Source organism: Podarcis bocagei, assembly GCF_964188305.1.
Source record: "Podarcis bocagei genome assembly, chromosome: 2".
NCBI lineage: Eukaryota > Metazoa > Chordata > Lepidosauria > Squamata > Lacertidae > Podarcis > Podarcis bocagei.
This window is the reverse complement of record NC_138126.1, coordinates 56,330,813-56,356,485: the sequence shown is the minus strand read 5'-3', so window position 1 is coordinate 56,356,485 and position 25,673 is coordinate 56,330,813. Positions and strand designations below refer to the sequence as shown.

The 25,673-nt window shown below is 43.3% G+C and overlaps 2 protein-coding genes across 3 annotated transcripts; one reads left to right on the top strand and one right to left on the bottom strand.

The window, feature by feature from the left end:
* GNL3 (G protein nucleolar 3) lies at positions 1 to 12,490 on the top strand. Its single transcript, XM_081185154.1, has 15 exons — positions 1 to 99; positions 2,466 to 2,524; positions 2,892 to 3,029; positions 3,759 to 3,869; positions 4,781 to 4,864; positions 5,244 to 5,379; positions 6,272 to 6,375; positions 7,178 to 7,319; positions 8,421 to 8,508; positions 9,222 to 9,396; positions 10,186 to 10,328; positions 10,736 to 10,872; positions 11,378 to 11,568; positions 12,050 to 12,131; positions 12,225 to 12,490. Exons 1-15 carry the CDS (start codon positions 87 to 89, stop codon positions 12,293 to 12,295), a joined length of 1,674 nt encoding a protein of 557 aa, XP_081041280.1. The 5' UTR covers positions 1 to 86; the 3' UTR covers positions 12,296 to 12,490.
* Positions 12,491 to 13,038: 548 nt separating this feature from the next.
* On the bottom strand, positions 13,039 to 25,575 carry GLT8D1 (glycosyltransferase 8 domain containing 1). Of its 2 annotated transcripts, none has more exons than XM_081185162.1 (10): positions 25,380 to 25,575; positions 21,768 to 21,827; positions 21,569 to 21,667; positions 20,173 to 20,389; positions 19,077 to 19,194; positions 18,601 to 18,685; positions 17,703 to 17,815; positions 16,673 to 16,839; positions 15,674 to 15,786; positions 13,039 to 15,009 (listed from the first exon to the last, which is right to left on the bottom strand). In XM_081185162.1, the coding sequence occupies exons 2-10, from the start codon at positions 21,781 to 21,783 to the stop codon at positions 14,819 to 14,821; spliced, it is 1,119 nt and encodes a 372-aa protein (XP_081041288.1). In that variant the 5' UTR covers positions 21,784 to 21,827; positions 25,380 to 25,575; the 3' UTR covers positions 13,039 to 14,818. The 2 variants fall into 2 exon arrangements, with proteins under 2 accessions (XP_081041288.1, XP_081041289.1); XM_081185163.1 differs by lacking the exon at positions 25,380 to 25,575 and adding an exon at positions 25,155 to 25,178.
* Positions 25,576 to 25,673: the final 98 nt, after the last annotated feature.

The following is a 25,673-nucleotide window of genomic DNA, read 5'->3' as shown; positions in this document are numbered from 1 at the left end:
TCGGGTTTTTCTCCTTTCCACGTGGAGCGCCGGGCAGACGAGGCGGAGGAAGGAGACGAGCGAGGAGTAGCTCCTGCGAGGCAGCCATGAGACGACCCAGTAAGCGCTGCTGGGGAGAGGGCGGGGGCGAGGGGAGAGGGTCGGCTGCTGCTTCTGCCGCTGCTCAAGGGCTTCGGGCTGGAGGCAGAAAGGTCGCCTCGCAGCCTCTCCCGTGGGCGGCCAGGCCAACGTGCGCCTTGGCGGGCCACTTCTTTGCAGCCCCTCTTGCGAATCGCGGCCTCCATGGAGGCGGGAAAGTGGCCTGGGCTCTTCGGCCGCGGCTTCGGGGGTCTCATGACTCGAGGTGCTTCCTGTATTGGAGAGGCGCTTCTGGGTCTAACTCAGGAACTTAGGTTTCCTAACTCAGAAAAGGCCTGCCTGGATCAGGCCAAAGGTCCATCCAGCCCCCCGCGATCTCCGCCTACAGTGACAGGCCACGTGCCCGCGCGGCGAAACTCGCCAGCGGGATTTGAGAACTGCGCCCAGTGGGGGACGCAGACCCCTGAACATTCTGTGAATCTAAGTTTGGCCCCATTGAGGGGCAGTATTTCAATATGAGTAGGAGAATAAGAGTGCCCCTAAACATTTATTTTTAAAGCACTGATGCGCCCATCCTCTTGCTCGGGGCTCTGAAAACCCCAAACCCGCTTTTGGCCTTACATTAAAAGCTCAAGCAACGTGAAGAGGAGCCCCTTTGCTGTTCTCTTGCTTCTCCTTCGTGTGCTTCCCACCTCGCTCCTCGGGCCGTTTTTCCACCTTTCTCCAGTCCACGGGCCCGTTTCTCTTGTAATATTTTGGTCTCCCGGTGTTTTTTCCCCTTGATCCCAATCTTTCCGTGTCCTTTTCGCCGTCTGAAACCTCACTCACTGCTAAGTTTTGCCCTCTCAAAACGGACTGTTGATGCTCCCCTATATAGAGCACCGAAACCCTCCCAGGTGTTTGGGAAAGACTGGGCAGAACTGATATCTCAGAGAATTTTTGGCCTACTTACACTGGCTGGAGCCAATGGGAGTTGAAGGCCGCAACATTTGGAGGCTATAGGGCTCCCTTCTAACAACCCTAACGACATGGCAAATTGTGGCTGCTACTGAAGATGAACTTGTCCGTCTGTCTTTGCTCTTAATCTGTAAGAGAGGGAGGGGTTAGCTGTCTTTCCACTTTTGGCGAAGACTTCCGGCTGTTTAAAATGTATGCTTGTAAACCCGGAAAGGTTCTCAACAGCAAGAAGCTGAACAGTGAAGGACAAAACCTTCCCATGCAAGGATTTCAAAATCTTGGGCATGTGCCATCCAAACACCTTTCCTGCTTTTACTTCAGCGTATGTTTAGCCTGCAGTCCTTTGCACACTTTAACTCCCAATGAACTCAACCAAACTTAGCATCTGAGTAAACATGCGCAGCAAAGGCTGTAGCCATAAATACAGCTTCCAGGAGGTAAGTTCTAGAGATGGAGGACCCTTTCATTGGCCTGCAGGTTGTTTAATTCTACCTAGGTATATCAGCCTTTCCCAGGCTGGGGTCTACAGATGTTGTTAGATTATAACCTCCCTCATCTCTAGCCAGCATGGCAGTCGGTCAGGGATGTTGGCATTTGTAGTCCAACAATATTTAGGGACCCAAGGTTGAGGAAGGCTGACGCTATTAGGCAGATGTCTCTGCTCTTCTGCATATGTACTGACTCATTTCATTGTATGATTATATTATTTCCATTAGTAGAAGACCCCCGGGCCTCCCCCCCCCCCCGGCCTATGCCCTTAGAACATGCACAGACAAACTCCAGCCCTCCAGATGTTTGGGACTGCAATGATGATCCCATGATCCCTGACCACTGGTCCTGTTAGGTAGGGATGGTGGGAATTGTAGTCCCAAACATCTGGAGGGCCGGAGTTTGCCTATGCCTGCCTTAGAAAGCATGTCTCATTGAACACTATAGAGATTGGCATAGGGTTGAATCAATACTGACAAAGCAGTCATGACAAAGCAGTTTCTGAGGATGCGATGGATATGGCAATGGAGGTTGAAGTCTTTAATTTCTGCTCCTGTAGTGCAATCTAAGGCTGTGCTATACATGCAGCACAGAACACTGAGTATATACTTAAGGCTGCAGGTGGAGATGCCACTTTTGAATGCACTTCCACCTTAAAAACAAAACTTGTGGATAGAATTGCATACCGGGAAGGAACAGCCCTTTGCCTGGCATGCTGGTTTCATATTCGGAATGATTTTTTGGAGGGTGGTGTTAGAAATGTAATGATGTCTATAAGTGGTATGATGTCTATATGTGGTATGATTTTATACTGTATTATGTATGTTGTATAGTGTTTCGGATTATATTTGTGGATGAAAAGGTTGCGGCATGCATTTAACCTGTTATTGTTGGCTTGGATCTGCAGACATTTATTTACCTTTGGACTTTTTATATTTCAGAGTTGAAGAAAGCTAGTAAGCGTATGACCTGCCACAAACGGTTTAAAATACAGAAAAAGGTGAGTTACTCAGCAGTGTGCAATCTACTACAGTCGTACCTTGTATCTCGAACGCCTTGCGAGTCGAACGTTTTGGCTCCTGAACGCCACAGCCCCGGAAGTGAGTGTTCCGGTTTGCAAAAGTTCTTTGGAACCCGAATGTCCGACGCAGCTTCTGGTTGGCTGTAGGAGTCTTTTTCCTGAACGCCTGCCCGTATTATTATTATTATTATTAACCAAGCGTATAAAGCTAAATGCATGTAAGTTGTGAATTACCTGTATACAAAACACAGATCACAGTGTAATGAAGAATCTATATGGGTGAACAGCTACAATGAACAAATGTTAGCATCTTTTAATAGCAAAATCTGCCCATTGTTGGTTACAGGTGCGAGAACACAACAGAAAAGTCCGGAAGGAAGCCAAGAAACGTGGGCACAAAAAGCCAAAGAAAGATCTCGGAGTTCCCAATGCAGCACCTTTCAAGGAGCAGGTTCTTCGGGAAGCAGAACAAAGGAAACAAAGGGTAAAACAACTTGCATATTCATGGCATATTGTCATGGAACTCTGGTGAATCACTGTCTACTTTCAGCAGTCAGTGGTTCACCTGTAACAGGATGAAGAGCCTTGGGTCCAGGGAACAAATACTGGCCTCCAGGCCTCTCTGTCCAGTTCTTGGAAAACTTCCCAGGCCACTTCCCTGACAAGCCCTGTTTCATACCCCTAGTGTTTTTGCCTGGCTGGGATGTGTCCTTGAACTCTGAGAATGCCTCTCTTTTCTGGGCAGAGGATAAAGAGAGGTATCTGTATGAACTATCCTACTGTACAAAGACACCGGTTGGGCTAAAACAGATTCCCCACTTCTGACCTACCTAGTACTTGCTAGCTTTGATTTCTTACTGTGTTTAATTAGTCCAGCAACATTTGTGGTTAATATTCTAATTTGAGTAATTAACCTGGGCTGCAGCACTGGCATTTCTGCTGCACTTTCAGCACAAAGTGTTGAAACGCTTCGGCATTTGCTTCTGTGTGACTTCACAAACTCTCAGAGGGAAAGTGGAACTTAGCAACTGGTTCAGCACTGACATGGCGTTCTCCCGCTGTCCTTTATTAATATGCTTCATTTGCAAGATTGTAAGGTGGTGTTTGCAACACAAAACACAGTCGAATTCTGGGTAGCTGTGGTGCTTTTCTGAATACAGTAGGAGATCCTGCATATAACTTGGTGCCTTTGTGTGTTTGTGCATGTGAGCAGCGTGAAGAACTAAAGAAACAACAGAAGCTTGATCGGCAAAAGGGGCTAGAAAAGAAACGCAAACAAGAAGCTAATAAAAAGGATGCTGCTAAAGTAAAGCTTTCTGAAAAGGTATGCATTTCACTTAAATCAGAAATACTCCACAAAACATGAAAAAAATCATTTGTGACATTTGGAATAATGGCATCCCAATACTGTGCCAAACATCTGTGCCAGTTGAGGCTTTTGCAGTTCCCTTGCTTTCCAGTTTGGCAACATTCCCCTCCATTTGCCTAAAATGGCCAGACGCCAAATCCATCCAGAGCCTTCCAATTGTGGGCCACCCCCCACCACAAGCACACCCTACATGGTATGCTTTGATACAGAGTAGATGGGGGAGGCCTCAGGAGGAGGGAAGGAAAGAGAAGTCCCACTGCATGAGCAGAAGTTTGTTTTATTCAGACAGATCCAACTGAACGTTTCCCCAAAATGTAGGCTAATACTTGGGAATTTATTTATTTATGTATAAATTTTAATTTTTTCCCCATTCCAATTATGACGTTTTGTGGGGCTGAAAGGAGTCTCTTCCAAATACATGCACAGAGCACTTACCATATTGGCCTGAATAAAAGCCGCACATCCCCCCCCCCCCAAAATGACTGTGAGAAGTAAAGTGCGGCTTATATTCGTGATCTTACACTGCCAGCAAACGGTGGGCTCCGCCCCCACCAGGAAACAGCCTGGGAGTGCAGGGCAATGGCGTGCTGCCCACCCGCTGCCAGCAAAGCGGTGTGGCTCCTCCACCCCCCGAGAGCAGCCCAGGTATTGTCTTTTTTTCTCTCTCCCCCCCCCCCACCCTTAAATTTTAAAGGTGTGGCTTATTTGCGGGTGCGGCTTATATTTGGGCCAGTGCGGTAATTGTCATGTCATTTTGTGTTCTTGTTGCTTTAAAAGATTGAAGTCCTGATGATCAGTTTTTCGGTTCTAAGTGATGTTAGGTTCCTGTATACTAAATTTTCATATCTGTATCTACTTTATCTTAGAAATCAGCAGCTAAACAAAAAGCAAAGGCAAGCCGGCAGGCAGAGAAAAAGACACCGAAATTCTTTTGCAAGGAGCTTATAAAGGTAATTTTTTTTACAGTCATGTGAAAAACACTTTCACTGTGGCCATTTACCATCCAGGGAACCTAACGCCTTCATTTCAGCTGTGTGACAGCTCTTTTACTGGGGACTCCAGCACTGCCCTGTTTTCCAAGTGATCCCAACTGGTTTTGAAAATGGTTGTGTTTCTCTCTTTGTATTTTGACCATCGCAAAAGAAAGATGTCATTAGTTTTGTACGGTTCTAAAAATAATGAGATGGTTGCTTTCAAACAGATGTTAAGATTCAGTTATATTAGAGAAAGTGCCCTTATCTTAACTACTCCTTACAAATGCACACGGTGACAACATTTCTGTGCAGATTTTGACTCTGGAATGTGCACCTTTCCCCTGTTGCTGTTTAGGTGATTGAAGCTTCTGACGTAGTGCTGGAAGTCTTAGATGCTAGAGACCCTCTAGGCAGCAGGTGCCCACAGGTGGAGCAACTTGTTAGTCAGATGGAAGGAGATAAAAAAATACTGCTGGTTTTAAATAAAATTGGTAAGTGGAAATAATATTTTTTTTAATTCTACAAATACATATTAGTTTAGTTAAGCCCAAATGATTAGTGGTTTCATTATAACGTGTGATGCCTAGGAATGGAAGTAAATGTTTGTGTTTACTTAGAAGTAAGTCCTCCTGTGTTTAATAATAAGCTATATTACAAGTAATGGCTTTTGTTTGGTATCAAGATACTTTTCATCTGGCATCAGTAGGGTGAAATTGACTTAAATCCAAGCATCCAAGTTTCACTACCAAGCAGACTTGTACAGTCAACCAGTTAAATAACATTCCAGTGGGATGTGAGCTATGAGGAAGATACAAAATGATACTGATGTACCTCTGATGACTGTCAGATCCAACTCTGAGCTCACTGTTCCGGTTGCAATAGGGTAGTTTTAGCAACAGCCACAGCAGCCACTTTCCCACATGTCAGCTGTTCGCCGGGAGCGTCAGCAAAGCTCCGCTGCGGTTTTCAAAGAGACCTTCCCTGCAGCCCAAAGAGGGCCTTTGCTGAGGCTCTTCAGGACTATCCCCCAACTTCTAGGTTTCCTGGGCGGTGCGTATGCACAGTCGCATGTGAATTAAACGTGCATAAATGGGGGGTGACTGTATTGGGGTTTTTTTAGCATTTGGATTTTCCTCTAAACCAAGGGAAATAAAGCAGTTCCTCACACCTAAAGGGGATGGGATACAGTCATCTTTGAATTTGCAAAGCATCTTGTGGCATGTTTTCATGGGTTGGAATATGCTTCATCCATTGCATCAGTACCTAACAAATCCACTGAACAGACTTAACGCAGCTGCCTTTCCTTGAAACCATTTTATCACCAGCAATGTGATCACTGCCTAATTTTTGCACATTGGGGTTTGTGGTGATGTTATCTTTCAGACCTAATACCGAAAGAGAACTTGGAGAAATGGCTGGATTATTTAAACCAGGAACTGCCAACCATTGCTTTTAAGTCTGCGATGCAGCAAAAGGACAAAACTGTGGTAAGAACAGCCCACCCTCTTTTCAACAGTGCTGAACTATGTGTTGATTGCATGGAATGTTATTGGGGGGGGGGAGAGAGAGAGAGAGAGAGAATCCTAATACAAAACTGCATTCCCTCCATTCTAACAGGTTGCAACAGTATATTTACCTGTATATGTATGCTTGGCCGAGACCCTTTAGCCAATCGGTGTTCTTGACGTGAGTGGGGGAATTCTGTGTGGGTGCAGATTTACATGCGCTGGGGCTATTCTTTTCCCGCAACAAACATGCTCCCATTAATACATCAGTGTGGGAACGGTGCTCCCACTGCCCTGGTTTTTGATTAGTTGTGGATAGCTTAACTCCATTGTTTTTGGTGGGTCTTTTGTTTTATTATTATTATTATTTTAAAAAATTGTGTTTTCCCCTCAATGAGAAGTCTGGTGGGCAGCAACTCGAGAAAGTGACTTTTCTGCAGTGGCTCCGATTGTGGAATGCTGTCTTCAAAGGAGGCTCGCCTGGCGCCTTCATTACATATCTTTAGGTGCCAGCCAAAAACATTCCTCTTCTTCCAGGCCTTTGCAAAATTCTGTGGCCTTTTAAACTTAGAGGGGTATTGCTCTTGTTTGTTACTGCGGTATGTGCTAATGTGTTTTTATATTGTAAAGTGATCCTCGGATGAAGGGTGGTATGAAAAATGTGTTTTCCCCCATTTGGTGCACAGGATCTGTGTTTTTTAAATGTGTTCCTGTTTTAAACACATTGCCTTATGAAATCATTTCCTCTGATGCTGACGTACCCGGTCTTAATTTAAATCTACAGCAACAGAAGAAGCACACAAAAAGACGTAGTGCATATATTGATTTATCGAGATCCAGCTTATGTTTTGGGAGTGAGTGCCTGCTAAAACTCCTTCGGGAGCACAGTGTAACTAAAGAGAGAGTTATTCAGGTTGGTGTGGTGGGTAAGTGCCCCATTTTTTGTCTACATGGAGTTCCTTGGGTTGCAATAATAATAATCTGTTTGAGCACTGCAGTTTTAGTGGCTATGTGGTATCACATGGTGGCAATTCAGAAGAGGCCCCCTATCTTTAGCTGTAGCCTTTCAGGGACGTGCTGTGGGAATGATGTGCTTGAAAAGCCCCAGCATGAGCTCGAAATACCGTGTGCATGCCCAGGAGATTATACTGTTGTTGTTGTCACTGGAGTGAGAAATGAGGATAATATGCTTTTGTCTTACATTATTGTGAAGACTTCAGATCCAACTCTGATCTCGCTCCGCAGGCAGCTTTAAAATGGGTGTATCTCACACGCCTATAGGTGAAATATTTTTAGAGAACAAATCAAGGCCAAAAATCAGAAGGTGGCAGTGCCACCTACAGACATTTCTCTTGCGGTCTGCATACCACGGCCCTCGTGGCTCCCTCAGCAATATTGCAAGGGATGGGCAAAGAAAACGAAGTGGAGATTGAATATATACCACAATATTCCTCCCAAGTAAGCAGTCTTCCTGGAGGATAATTTAACTTGAAGATGACGTTTCTACTCCTGGGTGTGTTTTGAACTTGGGATAGAATCCCACCTAAATAAACATCTCATTTGGGGGTGGGGGTGGGAGAGATCTATTGACACTCACTCTACCAAGAAGGGGAAGGAGCCATCTTTGCATGTAATCTTCCCAACTGCACTTTTTTGTGGGGGTGGAGATTGTCTGTGAAATGTTCTGGCTCACACTTGCTCTGGCCATTTCTTCTGGGGTCGATGAATGGAAAGGAAGGTTGCTCTTAGAATTATTTGTACTAACAGCATGAACAATCAATCTCTTCCCAAGATACTTACAATCCAAAGTTGGGTGGAAAGAGAACTGGTAGAGGAGAGGGCAAGGGATTCATGCGAGGAACTGCAGCTGAACCCACTTAGACTTCACTGGGAACAAAGAGCTTAAGAAATGTCTTCAGCAGATTTCTTTCCCAAAAAAATGAAAACTTTCCTCTTCAGATAGTACCTAGCATGCCAAATTTGGTTACTAATGCACCTTTGTTTTTATTTTGTATCTTGGCCTTCAGGTTTTCCTAACACAGGGAAAAGCAGCATAATCAATAGTCTGAAAGAGGTGCGTGCCTGCGACGTGGGACCAGTCAGAGGCCTCACTAAGTTAGTTTGCTTTCGTGGTACAACATTTTTCAAGCATTGCCATTCAACTTCACTAAGATCCCTCCTGTGGTTCGACTTCTTCTCTCTATTTACACAAAAGAGATCCCATTAGGGAGATGAATTGTAGGACAGGGTGGGGAACCATTCTAACAATGACATATTTCATTTTCAGCTTTCCCATTGCATAGCCGTTTTCAAATTGGCAATCAGATGGATATAATCTTCCATATTGTTAAGCAGAGTGCTATAAAATGTTTAATTAAATTGTGTCAGAATTGCTAGTTGTGAAACTAGACCAGTTGTTTTTACTTCATTGGACCAGGGCTGTCAGAAGAGATCATGGGAATTGAATCAAGAGTAAAAGGGCACATAGTGGAGAATAACCATGCATATCCCAGTAATTGCAACCTGACATGTTCAGATTTGTGTTGTCTTCAGTATTTAACATTTTGCTTTCTGGAAAGACTCCCATCTAGCCCAGATCTAATGCTTTGATTCTTTATGGCAAGGATGGGAAGCCTTTGGTTTTCCAGACATTGCTGAACTACAACTCCCATCATCCCTCACCATTGCTGGCTGATAATGATAGGGGTTTGGGAGTGCCACACCTTTTCCACTCCTGCTTTATGATTTGCTTATTTGTCAAATATTTCCTGGAGTTTGTTTTTTCTAAACAAAACCCTAATGCTCATTATGTGTGTGTTCTTTTAAAGGTGTCTACAAATAGTTCACATCAACAAACAGATCAAGATGTTAGATAGTCCATGTATCATTGCAGCACCTTCCAACTCTGCTCTTGCTTTGGCACTGAGAAGTACTGCAGACATTGATGCTGAAAACTTATTCGGTTCAGTAGGTGCTATTCTGAAGCATTGCAGCAAGCAGCAGGTAAAGCTATTGTATAGTTTCCCAGTAATTTATTGGCCTCGGGTGTGTTTAGCTTGCACACTTGTTGCACTTATGGGGAACCAGTGGCCCTCCTGGTGTAGTTGGACTAAAACTACCACCATCCCTGTTCATTGGCCATGCTAGCTGGAACTAATTGGAGTTGACATTCACTAGCACCCAAAGTGCCACAGGTTCTCCATCTGTTGTGTTGCTAAAATAGCTGTTGGTTTGCTTTCTGGCAAGGTTCAGTAGCAGTTGTGTAGCATCAAGTTCACACAGATAGAATCATCTATGTTTGCCCATCACGTCAGACTCTTTAGATTAAATCAGATAAGATTCAACAAGTTAATGCTCTTGTTTACTTTATTCCTTACCTGCTCTTCACTATGAGGTCCCAGCACATACTGTAATTATTGAAAAGTGCAGTCTTTAAAAAGTTTAAACAGATCACAACTGAGAATTTGGTTGGGTTATAAAATATGAATTTCAAGTTTTATATGCCCCATCATTGAACAGATTCATGCTTATTACTGTATTAGCCAAGTGAGAAATGAGGATATTTGTTATGTCTTACTGTTACAGTGAAGACATCAGATCCAACTCTGATCTTGCTTTGTGCTTAACGGTGCTTCCTAAGGAGTTCTGACCCACTTCTGCTTTCTGCCGTGGTCTAGATATGTAAATTGGAGCAAGAAAATGCTGCTCTTGCCGTTAAAAGGCTTGGGCTTACGAGTGATGTTGGAGAATCTTGTGTACACATATGAGGCTCTCTTTTTATTATTATTTCAGATTATGCTGCACTACAACGTCCCAGACTACAGAAACTCTCTGGAGTTCTTAACTCTGCTTGCTCAGAAGAGAGGAATGCTGAAGAAAGGAGGTCTTCCTGATACAGAAAGTGCGGCCAAACTATTTCTGTACGATTGGACAGGGTAAATATGTTCTCATTTGTCTGCATGAAAGATTTGCTGCTGAGAAATAGGTGCTGTGCTTAAAAGAACATGGTGTGGTGAAGGAGAACCGCTCTCTCACACCTCCTTGCCCAACTTCTGCACTTCCCTGAAATGCTGCTACTTGAGTCTTTCTCTCTGCTAGTTGCACCCCCCCTTTTTGGGTCAGCTACAGCCCCAGAAACAAGGTGGAAAATTGGGGGTGTACAATTAAATGCTAACTCCTGGGAGGCAGGACCAGAGTGCCTTGTCTGCTAGCCAGCCCCTTGCAATTTACACAAATTGTCCAGCCCTCTGCTGTCCAGCTCTCTGCTTCTCCTGAATAAATAGGGCAAATTCCTGGTTTTTAGATCCTTTGTAAACAATTTTCTTCCCCACCCCCCTCTTAGGGCCAAAGTGAGTTACTATTCACGGCCTCCTCCAGCATGGACTCTGTCGCCACACCTGTCCCGTGAAATTGTAGCAGCAGCACAACAGGCTTTTAATCTTCAGGATCTGGAAGAAGATAACAAAAGTACCATAAAAGGTGATGCTGGTGTACCAAATTATCTTGGGTCTTTAGGATGGGTTTCAGAGCAGTTGGGTAATTGTTGTTTTGCTATGTTATACCACTTAGTTTGTTAGTGGGCAGCATTACTTTATACATCTAAGAGCCATCTCCTGAAGCTTATTAAGCTTCTAGCATGAGTGGCCAGACAGAGCTATGCAGTTGGGAGGTGGCTCAGTTTTCAGGGGCTGCTACTGAGTTCTGTGGGTTCAAACAAGCAGTGGCATCACTGTGTTAGGTGCCATGGAATCTTGATTATAGCGAGAGATGTAAACTTAACGCTCCTGAGTGTGCTGTGCTGACAAATACATACAACTAAAACTAGAAAATGAATTGAGCATCTTGCACCTTTGATGTTTTCTGCTGCACAGTTCACTTAAAATGTGAAAGCATTTTGATAGAAATCGGACCAGAGTATTTGTCCTTTGGGAAAGCACTTTCAAGAGTTCTGCCCATATAGCATTAATGGACATTTCTTTTACAGGTAGCAAATATCCTAATGAGGCAAGCAGCATCGCCTTTCAATCTCTTGGCTTCACCGAGGGCATAATAGAAGAGAGTGAACTGCCAGAGGAAGTAGTGGACTTGGAGAAGACAGAAGCGAGTGAAGATGAGGAGGAATTAACCGAAGAAGAAGATGAAGAGGAGGATGAAATAGAAAGTGATATTGAAGAGGTACATCTGTGAGCACCAAGATTAATATATTGAGAGTCATCAGCAGAGTGGAGAGGGTGGAGTTCTTGGCCTCAGTCCTTATCCATGAATAAAAGGGTACACTGTCGAGACAGGACAACCTACACTTGCAGGTTATTTTTGAATTTGCATGTGTTGCCTAATAGCTTCCTGTTTGAAATACAGTGGAACCTCTGCTTATGAACTTAATTTGTTCCAGCGGTCCGTTCTTAAGCTGAAACTGTTCTTATCCTGAGGCGCACTTTCGCTAATGGGGCCTCCTGCTGCTGCCGCGCCGCCGGAGCATGATTTCTGTTCTCATCCTGGGGCAAAGTTTGCAACCAGGAGCAGCAACTTCTGGGTTAGCAGCGTTCGTAACCGGAGGTACCATTGTAATATGCAGTGCCTTTGGCTTTTAGAAAAATGTTTAATTACCATCAGTGCTGTCATGTTGACATTTTGCATTCCTGTCACCTTGTTTCAGGAAAGCAACAGAACAGCAAGCGGCAAAACAACCTCTGAAGAGCTAAAAGCAAATAATGCAGACTTGGGGAAGTTACCTACAGGTACATTTATTATGATTAATGAATTTCAAAAGACTAATGTCACCTTGAGCAAGCAGATGATTTCAGACTGACATTTTTTCCTCCCTTCTGCAGGTAAGCAACTCAACACAGAGAAGACTGGTGACCTGGATGATGCTTATGACTTCAATACAGATTATATGTGAAGAGAATATCAAAAGGACTTGAGTGCTGCTTTGATTTCTGGGACCAATACCAGGACTTTTGGAGCCCCTCAAGTTCAGGCCATGTGAATACTGTACAGGACTATTAAATAATTTAGTAAAAATAGTAAAGAAAAGAAAAGAATTTGTTTTCAACTGAGTAAATCGTATTGAATAATGATGATAATTTATTACTTATACCCTGTCCATTTTTCTTACTTACTTGGTCCCACTTGTCAGCTGAAAAGGCCCTTCCTTGCCTCTGTTATATATAAATGAACTAAAGCAAAGCACTGCAAGTGGCATGCTGAGGATAAAGGGTTATTTGCTGATTTACAATAATAGAATAATATGTTCCTTTTTTTGATGGAGCAGCAGTGGGCTACGTAGGAAGGGTGGTATTGAGAAAGATGTGCTGCTCTCACTTCAGTGCAGTGACCGCTAGGCTCACACAAAGCACCCCTTTAAGGAGAGATGCGATACATGAAGAATATGTCTCCTTAAGATTATGAATACCACCATTTCTCCAACCCTGATGTTAGGGGGGGGAAGCATACACATCATATACTTTTTACTGGTATTTGGACAACTGGGTAAAAGAGAGCACAGACGGGCTCAAAACACAGCTTATTAAATCTCCCCTTCATCTGAGTTTCCGGAGAATACCTTCCCTGGCCAGCAAAATAGTCCAGAAGAAGGTGGAAGGGCATACAGAGAAAGGATTAGTATCAAGAAAACTACAGACACACAGAAAACTTCACTTTTTAATATGCTTTTAACTGAGATGTGTGGTTCTTCAATTAGATACAAAAGCAGCAAGGGTTTTTTATTCAGCTTGTCCGCCAGGAAGGCATTATACAATTAGTAATGCTGTTCATAAACCTCCATGTTCTTTTTCATTCAGCGAAGCAAGCAGCTATCTTGCCATAACTTGTAATTGCACATACAACTGAACCAACGACAGAGGAACGATGATCATTTAGTCTCAGGCTCATGACCACCAAGCTCATGGGCTTCCAAGCTTAGAATGTGCACATACAGACCATAGGTTCGAAAAATAAGAAAATTTAAAAGGTCCAAGGACAAAGAAGGGATGCAGGTCCCGTAATACTTGCGGCCTTTTACACCAATGGGCCCTCGCTCAGTTTTCAAGAAGTTGAAACACTATGTTTGGGCTGTTCTCACCTGCTAAAGTGGGCAGCAAAATGACACAAGTTCCTATTGTTTAGTACAGTGGTATCTCGGGTTAAGAACTTAATTTGTTACGGAGGTCTGTTCTTAACCTGAAGCACCACTTTAGCTAATGGGGCCTCCTGCGCTGCCGGAGCACAATTTCTGTTCTCATCCTGAAGCAAAGTTCTTAACCTGACTATTTCTGGGTTAGCAGAGTCTGTAACCTGAAGCGTATGTAACCTGAGGTACCATTGTATTTAATATGAATGTGTTAAGATTTTTTGTATCTGTTGGCTCACTATCAACCTCAAGTCCTGGAAACTCACAGATCCTTAGCTTGGTGGCAGTGGGCATTCCCCCCCCCTTTTAGATGTACAGATGTTTATAGATCAGCATATGCGAGGAACTCATTGAACACATAAAAACCACTAACTTTTGCAGGGTGGGATTTTGCTTCCAAATTTATAGGAACTCAAGCACAATTAATTTATTAAAAGGTAAAGGGACCCCTGACCATTAGGTCCAGTCGTGACCGACTCTGGGGTTGTGGCGCTCATCTCGCTTTATTGGCCGAGGGAGCCGGCGTACAGCTTCCGGGTCATGTGGCCAGCATGACTAAGCCACTTCTGGTGAACCAGAGCAGCGCACGGAAACGCCGTTTACCTTCCCGCCGGAAGGGTACCTATTTATCTACTTGCACTTTGACATGCTTTCGAACTGCTAGGTGGGCACCGAGGGAGTGATATATTGTGAAGCACAAGTTACCATTCACATTTCAGTTGCCTGCACACAATCCATAAATCTGAATATAAATCAAATCATAAATTTCATTTTTTTAAGAAATAAGGGCTGCTTTACTGTTGATGGGTAGTTTTATTAAAAGAAACTTTACTATAAAAATAGTGTTTGGAACGCAGATTTTTTTTTAAATCCACAATCAAACTTCAAATTAGCTGTAAGAATCTGAATGGATCTTCAAGCAATAGGAGGGATCCACCAAAAAGCTTATATTCACAGGTTAAGTAACAGTAAAAAATGGTAGCAGCTTTTTAGTACATCAAGTTGCTGTGCAACACGAGACGCTCCCCCAGCACCAGCTGTGATAAAGTCTTGGGTGCAGTGTCTACTGAAACATTTTATCCCTAGAAGGTCATTCTTTAATATCCCATCTGGTTGAAAATGCTAGTTTCGTGGAGGTTCCTCTGCTTAAAGAGGCTTCCTCTCTTAAGCATGCATTTCAAGTACTTAAGTGTGTCTCCATTTTAAAACAATCTGAATGGACGTAGCATTACCAACTTCACTCTATGGTCTTGTCTGGTTCCTGAGAAGAATATGGGGTGTATCACTTCCGTCTTATTTTGCCTCATAAGTGTCAGTGTGCCTCCGAATCAAGTTGAATTTGCCACTAGGGTCAGGAATGTACCATTTTTCCCAAACATCTGCATAGGATGCGGTCCTTCCCCAGGGTTTGAAGTGTCCATTCCAATGGAGTAGTTTGGCAGCTTTCACAAACTGTGGAGAGTATCTTTTGCCAGCACTCGAACCTTTGAATTGAATAAAGAAACGTGAGTGGATTTAGATTCCTATCCTGTCTTCTCTCAAAAGGCTCTAGCTGGGTTCTATTAAAGGCTAGCAAGTCACATAATCAAAGTTCGCAGCAGACTCTTAATTTTTAACCATTGTTAAAACACTGATTTATCTTTCAAATATCCTTTCTTACCCCCATTGCAACTGGGATGGGTGGGAGAATGCAGCAAAGATACCTGAATAGCCACCACCAAAGTATACAGTCATACCTCGTGTTGCGTTAGGTTCATGTTGCGTCTTTTCAGTTTGCGAACGCGGGAAACCTGGAAGTGTATACTTGCGGGTTTCACCGTGTGCGCAGAAGCACCGCTCAGAACAGGTTGTGTCCACAACTAGAGGTACCACTGTATCTAGAAATCTTCCTGTGTCCACATTTAACTGACCACTGAATTCATATTCAAACACCAGAGCCATTTCACATCATGGTCAAACTTTTCAAAATGTAGTAAAGAGTTCAGAGACAGGAAAAGGAAGAAATTAAAGAATTTTGGGCAGACAAATCCACAGCTTCATTACCACACTTCAAAGGTCCTGTGAAGAAGAAAATGAGGCCTACAGAAGCAACCACTTCAACCAGCTTAAGTCTGGCAAAGGTATCACATCCTCTTCCATTATACTTACCAAGATGGCGCACATTCCACATAGGATCAAGGTTTGAATGTCTCTTGTAAAATGCAATGAGCAGAGGGGGTGTAGTGATACTGCCTGCAAGAGTCCGACTGTATATTTCCTCTCTAGTCAGGGATAAGAAAGAAAATTTAACCAGCTAAAGACAGAAGTGCAATTCTTAAATAGGGTAAATATTCATTAATCCAACTGAGTGTTTCTCTTTTCAAATCGTTAATCATCCTATTAAAGAACAGAACGCTTCTGTTTTTGTGCAATGTCTTATAAAACATTTTGTTTACAACCTTCCGTTAGGCACTATACAGCAACTGACATACTTTGCAATGAGCCAGAAAAATAAATGGAGAAATCATCTGAGTGTAGGTGTAGCCCAGCTAAGAAACGCAGCTGCAAATGCGTATGTACCTTCTCTCAGTCACTGTCCACCACTTGCAATATGAGGAAAACATTTGCAAGGCAATAGGAACAAGGATTTCAGAAAGTGTGTGACATGCTTTGGCTATTCAAAAAGCTCAGTATCGAGAGTACTGAATAGTATTTCCTACGCAAAAGCCTCAAAAAGTAACAGGCAGAATAGGAGCAGAAGGAAGAGCCTGAGAAAGAAATGTGGGTGGACCACCTAATAGCTGATGGTTAAGGTGATTGTTCAGGACAACCTTTGTAACAGTGTTGGTAGAAATAAATAAAGGTGGTTTCATGGTCTGAGATTGGGGCAGCGGCGTGTTAAAGAACAAGACAGGATTTTAACTGAAAGATGACAGACCTGAAAACAATATATATTCAGGGCTAGTAGGCTGAAGTAGATGCAGAAAGTAGCCTGGTGTCAGTGCAAAGATGATCCATGCATAGAGAAAGATTATCATCAACATGGTAGAAAGACCTGAGAAATACTTCTGGCAGTTCATCACTCTCCATCCCCACCGGCACACACAATGCTGTATGAGGCTCAGTCCCCCAAGGGGCAGTGTTAAGCAGAAATATGGGCACACTCACACCACATTAAGCGCCATCCATTTCTCCAGTTGCTGAGTGATGTTCTGTCGTTTCCATTCAGTTAGATTTGCAACAAAGACGCCCGGATTGAAAGAGCAGGTACTTGCTTTCATGGACAGCTTCCGAATTGCTTCTTTTTTATAATCGAGAAATCCAATGTAATTGTACTGAAAATTAATAGAAACTGGGTCTCTGTTTCAGTTACAAGAATCCCCGGAAGTCTTTACTGGTTACACACATCTCTCTCTACAGAAAGTTTCACTGCCCAACCCCTTTATTTGCAGAGGAAAAGATACCCCATATGGAGATGCTAGCTTCACCAAAATGTGATGATATTTAGCAGTTTTATTCGTTTTTGTTTATTAGCTATTACATTTCAAATAACTTAAAATAACTAGACTGTGGCAAGTTGAGTTAAATACAAAAAGCCATCTGCGCCTTTCTGAATCAGCCACATTTTGCTTATGGCCATTATGTTCCATTGCCCATTTGGGAGGGGGGGGGAATGGAGGCTCCCTATGCAGCATACAGATTCTGAGAAGTAAGGAACCATCTACATTTACTCAAAGATAGCCTCCTCTTCCTGGCTGTTCAGCATACCAGAGAGGACAACCTGCTCCTCCTCGGTGCTTAGAACAGGAAGTTGAAAGCGTTGCTTTGGATTACCATAAGGGAGAAGCAGGTCTCCTCAAGACATGAGGAAGAAGACCACAGTCCCTGGTATCCTAAGACCACTCCACCACATTCTGTAGCCTTCCCATGCAGACAGGTACAGGCATTTACCATTCCCTGAAAATTATACAGGCTACTGACTGCTAAGGGCCAGGAATATATAGCATGCCCAGGAAGAAGCTAAGGTTCCCAGTCCTATAATACAGGTAAAAAGGGGGGCACTTGGCTTCATTCAATGCTTTGGAAAACCCAAAGGCATAAAGCACTCCTGCAAAACAAACGCAACCACAAGGGTAGAGGCCACCTCTAAGAACTGGGGCCTGTAACATTCACTTTCTTCTTTTAGAATTATTTGCACCTGGTTTCCTGCTCCACGAACTGCAAACTTATTTGATGTAGAGTCGCAGTCATCTGAGAATGCAGCTGCGTGACCCTGTTGCAGTGGAGTGTTGTAAAGTTCAAAGATATCATCTGAAAAAGCAATCCAAGCAAAGAAGAAATAGCGGTTCAAAACAAATTTTAAAACCCCGCCTGCCATCCCGCCCCTGCCCCCCACAATCATTTTCAATAGCTGCAAATACTGGAAACAAGTGTTATCTTTCTGATTATGATGGTTATATGGGCATATGCCACACACAAAAAACTCATTTGATAAGAAAACCCCGAAACCTGCCTAAAGCAGCTCTTTAGATCCCAGATACAGTCTTGCCTCTGAGAACTTCATTTCATTAAAAACAGGGCTTTATTCTCATGTATGCACAGAAGTGAAGAGCAGTGTGGAGATTAAATACATATTTTGCAAATATAAACCATTTCATCTACAAATAAGTTATTACTTAAAATGCCAAATTCATTCCAACATGCTCTAGAGAAGCCTTACTTCAGTATCTAAAGCTGGGAAGAGTACAGATTTCATGGAAAGCTCAAATCAGGGTGCAGAGTTCATAAGTCAATTTCATATTTCAAGTTAAAAGAGCAGTTTTAATTGCACTAAGAAGATACTGCACTAATTAATTTTGCGATACTGTATTCCCCCCCCTAAAACCAGTATAACTCCCTTGGAATTCTAACGTAATGTGTTTCCTGCATTACAGGAGGTTGGACTAAATGATCCTTGGAGGTGCCTTCCAACTCTAGAATTCTATGACTTCATCCCATTTCTTTAGGTGGGCTAAAATCTGTCCCTCGCCCTGAGACAGGATAGGTCTACAGAAAGATGCTTCCATCTCTGAAAGTATTTGCAGGAAGAAAAGTACCTTGAACAACCACATCATCATCCAAGTAAATGGCCTTTTCTGCATTAGGGACCCAAGTAGGCAGATAGAATCTTGCAAAGGTTAGCTAGGTAGAAACAAAAGGGAAGAAGAAGAAGAAGAAGAAGATGATGAATGAATAAATGAATGAATGAATGAATGAACAAAAGAAAGAAAATCTGACATGCCAGACACTGGTTTCAAATAACCATAATCTCTCTTAACAATATATTTTGGTCGCTAACAAAGCTTATAGTAAATAAACAATTTATTGAAACTTCAGATGCTGGTAGAATTTTCAACCGTCCCAACTTAATTTGATGAATACAATCAAGTTCTTCTCAAGTTCTTCTATTAGAGTTCTTCTCTAATAGCATCAGTAGCTACAAGTCAGATTTTTCAAGACTGCCATATCTAAGTATATATTATCAGCAACCTAAAAGGAAGTTAAAATAATATAAATCAGTGCAAGTACTCACAGGTTTAATTGAGTCTGGCATTTCAGACTTAACCTGCACTTTTCCATCCAGCATACGAGGGTCAAAATCCAGTATTTGGTATTTCACATTTTTCAGACTAGTTTTACTAAGCCATGATCTGTACAGGGAAGAGAGCAGTAAAAATGTCACAGGTGGCTGCAGTGCCTATTTCCAGCTCAGGTTGGTTTGCCAGCTACAGACTGGGATAGCCTTTCCAGTGATTGTAATCTCACATCTAGACTGCTGTAATTTGTTTTACGCGAGGCCACCGTTGAAGACAGTACAGAAGCTTCAACTGGTACAAAATGCTACTGCCAGATTACAGTGGTACCTCGGGTTACATACGCTTCAGGTTACACACTCCGTTAACCCAGAAATAGTGCTTCAGGTTAAGAACTTTGCTTCAGGATAAGAACAGAAATCATCTCTGGCGGCGTGGCAGCAGCGGGAGGCCCCATTAGCTAAAGTAGTGCTTCAGGTTAAGAACAATTTCAGGTTAAGAACGGACCTCCGGAGTGAATTAAGTACTTAACCTGAGGTGTGTGGCATATCAAGTTGGAGTCACATTACACCTATGGTCCATTATCTCCACAGGCTGCCCGTAAGCTTCCAGCTCAGTTCAAACCATTGATGTTAAATTACAATTCCAAAAAATGATTTGGGGCCCAAATACTTGAAGGCAGTGCTTTTTTCTGGGGGTACGCAGGGGTATGCATACCCCTAAACATTTAAGAAAAAAGCACTCTTTGAACGACCACTTCTATTTTTCAGAGGAGCTAGATGAGGATCGTGAAAGAGGAATATTTAGTTTTCAATACCCTGCAAATCAGTTCTGAAACTGGTAATAGTGAGCAGCATCTGCAAGAGTAATTCTCTGAGATGTCTCTTCTTGGTCAATTCTATTTCAGTTTGGCTATATGAACGTTCTGCTTGGCTATACATAAGCAGTACTTTATTATCTATAGCTTCTTGCAGAGAATACAGGATTACAAAACAGAGGACGGAGTATGTTTGCTTCTTCAAAGTAATCATTACTAAGCCTGGAAACCTTTTGCAAACGAAAACCAAGGAAGAAAATTTCTCAAACATACTTTACCTCAGATGGTCCACTGTGTCATTCAAGGTGACAATATGGAAGGCCACATTGGACTTGGTGTTCTGCTGAATACTGTTCACAGCTGCAATTACCCCACCAAGCCTATCATCAGATGCTGTAATGACCACAGGAATCTCCTTGTCATTCCAGTCCTCTGTTAACCTTTGAGGTGCCTCAGGTATAAAATCTATCGGTTGGAGGCCTAATGGACTTGAATCTGCAGAATAAGGGTATGGTGTGCACAGGTTTATTATATAAACATCATTCTGGGCATGCTCAATCTAATGTCACTCACTCTTAAGTCCTGTTAAATATCAAGGACAAAGTCAATTGCACTCTTTGAAGAATTTAATTTTGGCTAGATACGCCTTATATAATTTTTACACATTTCTTTAATTCCTCCAGTTACTTCCATTAGCAGGGTATTTTATCAGACTTTAAATTGGGTGGCTAATCTGTGGCACTCCAGATGCAGCTGAATGTCAACTGTCATTAGCCCTAGTTACCATGGCTAAAGGTCAGGGATAATGTGAGCTGTAGTCTAATATCTCTAGGTGATCACTGGCAAGCCATCCCTTCAAATCAAACTTTTTATCTCTTCCTAATGATTGACCATGATATTACAATGAGATTAAAGTTACTTTCAAGTAAGATGACCCTTAAATTCTATGGCTTGATTTGTTTATTTGGGATATGCAGCTATGTTTTGATTTTAATCTACCTACAGGTATATTTTGAGTTATCGAATGTTGTTCTATTTATTGTTTTTAAGTAAATCACTTAGAGGTTTTTTTATTATATTAAGCAGTAAAAGTAAAGGTACCCCTGCCCGTACGGGCCAGTCTTGACAGACTCTGGGGTTGTGCGCTCATCTCACTCTAGAGGCCGGGAGGCAGCGCTGTCAGCAGACACTTCCGGGTCATGTGGCCAGCGTGATGAAGCTGCTCCGGCAAACTGGCACCAGAGCAGCACACGGAAACGCCGTTTACCTTCCCGCTATAAAGCGGTACCTATTTATTTATTTGCACTTAAGGGTGCTTTCGAACTGCTAGGTGGGAAGGAGCTGGGACCGAACGACGGGAGCTCACCCCGCCGCGGGGATTCGAACCGCCGACCATGCGATCGGCAAGCCCTAGGCGCTTAGGTTTTACCCACAGCGCCACCCGCGTCGCCTATATTAAGCAGTATATCTTTATAAAGAAATAAAATTACTCTTGACATGATAGCCGCACTTCAAATGGTTTGATATTTCTGTGAAATAACTGAGATGCAAGTGTATATTACAAAAACAACCTATGTGAAGGACATAATTTCACCAACGCAATGATTTGTTACCTCCCAAATAAACATTATTACTGAAGCCCAGACTCATAGAAATAAGAGAGAGACACCATACCTGATAATTCCCTTTTCAAGAGATCGCTGAGACCCAATATGTTGTGATGCAACACTAGCAAAAATATAACAACAGCAAGCACCAAAATGAAAATGTTTACTGAAAGGGAACAAAGAAAAACATGATTAGAATAATAATAATGGCCAAGTATGACTCAAGTATACCGATTTTTAAAATGTGCCATTTGGGGAAATAATACCTTTTCTGAACGTCATTTCTTCCTTTCACTCTGGATGAAGTGTTGAGCCTCTTCAAATGTCTACAAGAAAAACACACAACAGAGAATCATTCTGCAAACTTACAAAAAGGCATAACTGAGAGTGCCACATTCAAATATAAAAAGTATTGTTCTAAGGCGTGAATAAAGATTTCAAGTAAATATCCACCTAGGATTCCACCATGCACACAACAAGGAGCATCTTCAGATATAATTTCCCATACATCTTTGTCATGGCATTTTGCCACCTCATACCTTTTACCCAATATGCTGAAAGCTATTTATGGGGAGAGTAAAAGAGTAGACTTGCATGTGTTTTCCTTAGAAGAGTACCACACAATAAGCTAACATCTATACATAAGCTAACAGAATGCGGCAGCTAGACTGGTGACTGGAAGTGGCCGCTGAGACCATATAACACCAGTCCTGAAAGACCTACATTGGCTCCCAGTACGTTTCCGAGCACAATTCAAAGTGTTGGTGTTGACCTTTAAAGCCCTAAACGGCCTCGGTCCTGTATACCTGAAGGAGCGTCCACCCCCATCGTTCTACCTGGAAACTAAGGTCCAACACCGAGGGCCTTCTGGCGGTTCCCTCACTGCGAGAAGCGAAGTTACAGGGAACCAGGCAGAGGGCCTTCTCGGTGGTGGCGTCCGCCCTGTTGAATGCCCTCCTGTCAGATGTCAAGGAAATAAACAACTATCTGACTTTTAGAAGACATCTGAAGGCAGTCCTCTTTAGGAAAATTTTTAATGACCAATATTTTAATGTATTTTTAATCTTTTGTTGGAAGCCACCCAGAGTGGCTGGGGAAACTCAGCCAGATGGGCAGGGTAGAAATAAATTATTATTTTTTTTTTTATTATTATTATTATTATTATTATTATTATTATTATTATTATTAGAATTTTAGCAATTCAAAAACTGAAGTGACAGGGATAGGTTTGCTCACAGGGGCAAAACCAATGGCAGTGCTTAAAGCCACATCTCTCCCAGGTCTTAGACCCTCACTAAACCACCCATTTGCAAAGTGAGACAAATACAAAGCATTTTTGTCTACAAAGCAGGCTGCAATCCAGTTAAGGACAGATGACCTGGCATTCAGACAGTCCAGGTTTACTAAACCCATTCACCTCCTAGAATATTTTCACTGTGTGGTTTGTTCCACAGTCAGAAATTTTCATTGCTTGTCGCTACACTGTCTTCTTTAAAACATAAGCAACAATCTGTCAGTTTTCATGTGAGCTGAGCTCCACCTGCCTTCTAGTCATCTATACTCCTGCTTCTCCTACTTTTGCAAAAAGCAAAGAGATGCAAGCTGCTTAAGGTGTCAAAGAAGATTCCCGTGAACAGACTTCTTGATAATCAGAGTCAATCTGTTGTTCCACAGTAAAACTAGTAATTTAAAATCTAGTAATAATAATAAAAAGTTTTTAGCTATTCCTCTTCTATCTGTTGTCTTTGTCCATGGAGTTTGACAACAGACAGAAGCTACCAGCATGAGTTTGACCAAACTGCGGGAGGCAGTGGAAGACAGGATTGCCTGGCATGCTCTGGTCCATGGGGTCACGAAGAGTCGAACACGACTAAACGACTAAACAACAAAATTCTATCTGTAATCCATCTTAAGTCCCTGTCAGGGAAAAAGGTGGGGTTCAAATAAATAAATAAATTCATTTCATACTTCATCAATTATTGATATGTGTCCAGCAGACTTGAACATTTTTATACAACTTAACCATCCCTCAAATAATTGGTCCCCTTTTTGGATTTATCATCCAAGGATATCAAGACCAGGGCTGGGGAACTGCCAGTCCATGAGGCTTCCTCTCCCTTGTTCCTCATCCCTTCAACTCACAGTAACTAGGCTTGAAAATACTTCACAATGGAGTCAACAGGAGGATGTTTTCAAGCATAAAAAATCCACACAGAGAGTGCAATCATTCTTGAAACCCCATAAAGGGTTGTTTGCAAGCCTAACTGCCGGGGAGATGGGTTGCCAGGGTCCAGGCGTCCACATTTTCCCCAGGTGATGAAGCAGAGGACTCTGAAACAAAAAGGGGAAGTCACACAGGGCTTGCCCCACAAGCCTTGCCACCCAATAAGCCTTCAAGGGCTATGAAGTGGAGCTACCATATTTGGACTCCATGGAAGGCTCAGCACGGCCAGAGCTTTCCATCACAGGAAGATGGAAGAGGAGCTGGGTCCCTGTAAGAAAAACCCTCTACTCGGGTTGCGGACGTAATCCATGACAGAGGCATGTCCGCAACCTGCAGCGTTCGCATCCTGAAGCGCCGCATCTGCGCAGCCGCCGGTGCAATTTAGCACTTCTGTGCATGTGGCGAAGTAACCTGTTCTGGTACTTCTGGATTTCCCGTGGTCCGCAACCCGAAAACACGTAACCTGAAGCATCCGTAACATGAGGTATGACTGTAATGGAGAATGCTGGGTCCCTGTAAGAAAAACAGCACCTTCCAGTACAGTTCACATGTAGGAGACAGCAGTGTAGACTTTGCTTTCACAGAGCACAGCCTGAGTGCTTGTATTCAGGGTATACCCTTCTCTACCTACCTCCACTCTGCCCAGTTTGTAGCCAGAACTTCATAATACACATATGGAGCGAGGATCACAGCTGGCGAAGGAAGGGTTAACTCTCCCCTCCCTATGTACTGCAACCACCACCACCCTGCAGCAATTAGCCTTGAAACCACCTTCTATTGGTGCCAATCTTTGTTAGCCCTTTCCCTACACAGCTGCAAGTTCACCCCCTCCTCCATACGTCAAGCGAATGGGTGTGCATTAGGCAGCAAAACAGACAAGTACGAATGCGTAGGGTGTGCAAATGAGAATGAGTTTGCATGGGCTAGCAGTAGCCACATCCACCTCTAACATACGCCCTCAACATATGCTCCATGCAATGCGCGGCTCTGTCAATAACGCAGGAGACCCTGAATCTCAGGGTTGTGGATTCGAGCCCCACGCTGGGCAAAAGACCTCTGCATTGCAGGGGGTTGGACTAGATGACCCCCGTGGTCCCTTGCAACTCTATAATTCTATTATTCTATGGACCCTGGAAGATCAGCCATGAGGAGAGAATGTAGCCCTTGGCTTGAAAAGAGATTTTATTCTGAAGAATTAAAGGCAGGCAACTTCTTTTGCAGCGCTCCGTTGGCTGTTCGCTGTTCTGTCACCTACGTGCGTGGCCTGCAGCCTTTCCAGACCTTTTAAAGAAACTGACATTTAATTCGTTTTGTCTGGCTCGTTATTTCTAACCTTCGATCTGCTTGGTTCTGTCCATTGGCAACAACAACAACAACAACAACAACAACAACAACAACAACAACAACAACAATAATAATAATATTCTGCCCATTCGCTTTCTCACGGTGCAGTCCAGTGATGCCCCCCCGGCTCACACACCAGTTATTTTGCACCCTCCCAAACGGGAGCAGCCCGAATCCTCAGAATACCAGCGGAAAAGCGGCGCATCCGAGAGGATCTGCCCCTCCATGAAAGTGGACGGCCAGAAAGGATGGGGCGTGGGGGATTGCGCGGACGGGTTGATCGACGCAACCGAGACTGTTGTTACCGTACCTCTTTCCCTGCTTCTTCTCCAGAAAGCGAGCGACCTTCCCGCTCCTGCTTCCCTCCGCGCAGTCTGGCACCCGCGAGAGAAATGCCAACTCAACAGCGCAAAGTTGTCAGCGGCTCAAGTAGCTGCCCCACGCGGTGCCTGATCGGAAAACAAACAAATGCGCAAAATAGGCGCAGCCGCGCAGGGCAGCCTTATTCACCCGATGCGCTGAAACGACAAGTTCTGCCCTCGGTCGGGGGAAAAAAAGCGCGGCAGGCAGTCGGTTAAGACCCTTCGGAGCGCTCGAGGTCCCC

Coding starts and splice junctions, on each gene's coding strand:
- GNL3 (XM_081185154.1), top strand. Junction 7,320..8,420: donor TATTCAGGTTGGTGTGGTGG/GTAAGTGCCCCA, acceptor CTTGGCCTTCAG/GTTTTCCTAACACAGGGAAA. Junction 8,509..9,221: donor CCAGTCAGAGGCCTCACTAA/GTTAGTTTGCTT, acceptor GTTCTTTTAAAG/GTGTCTACAAATAGTTCACA.
- GLT8D1 (XM_081185162.1), bottom strand. Junction 18,686..19,076: donor TGCCAGACTCAATTAAACCT/GTGAGTACTTGC, acceptor GTTTCTACCTAG/CTAACCTTTGCAAGATTCTA. Junction 15,787..16,672: donor TGGATGGCGCTTAATGTGGT/GTGAGTGTGCCC, acceptor ATCCCTGACTAG/AGAGGAAATATACAGTCGGA.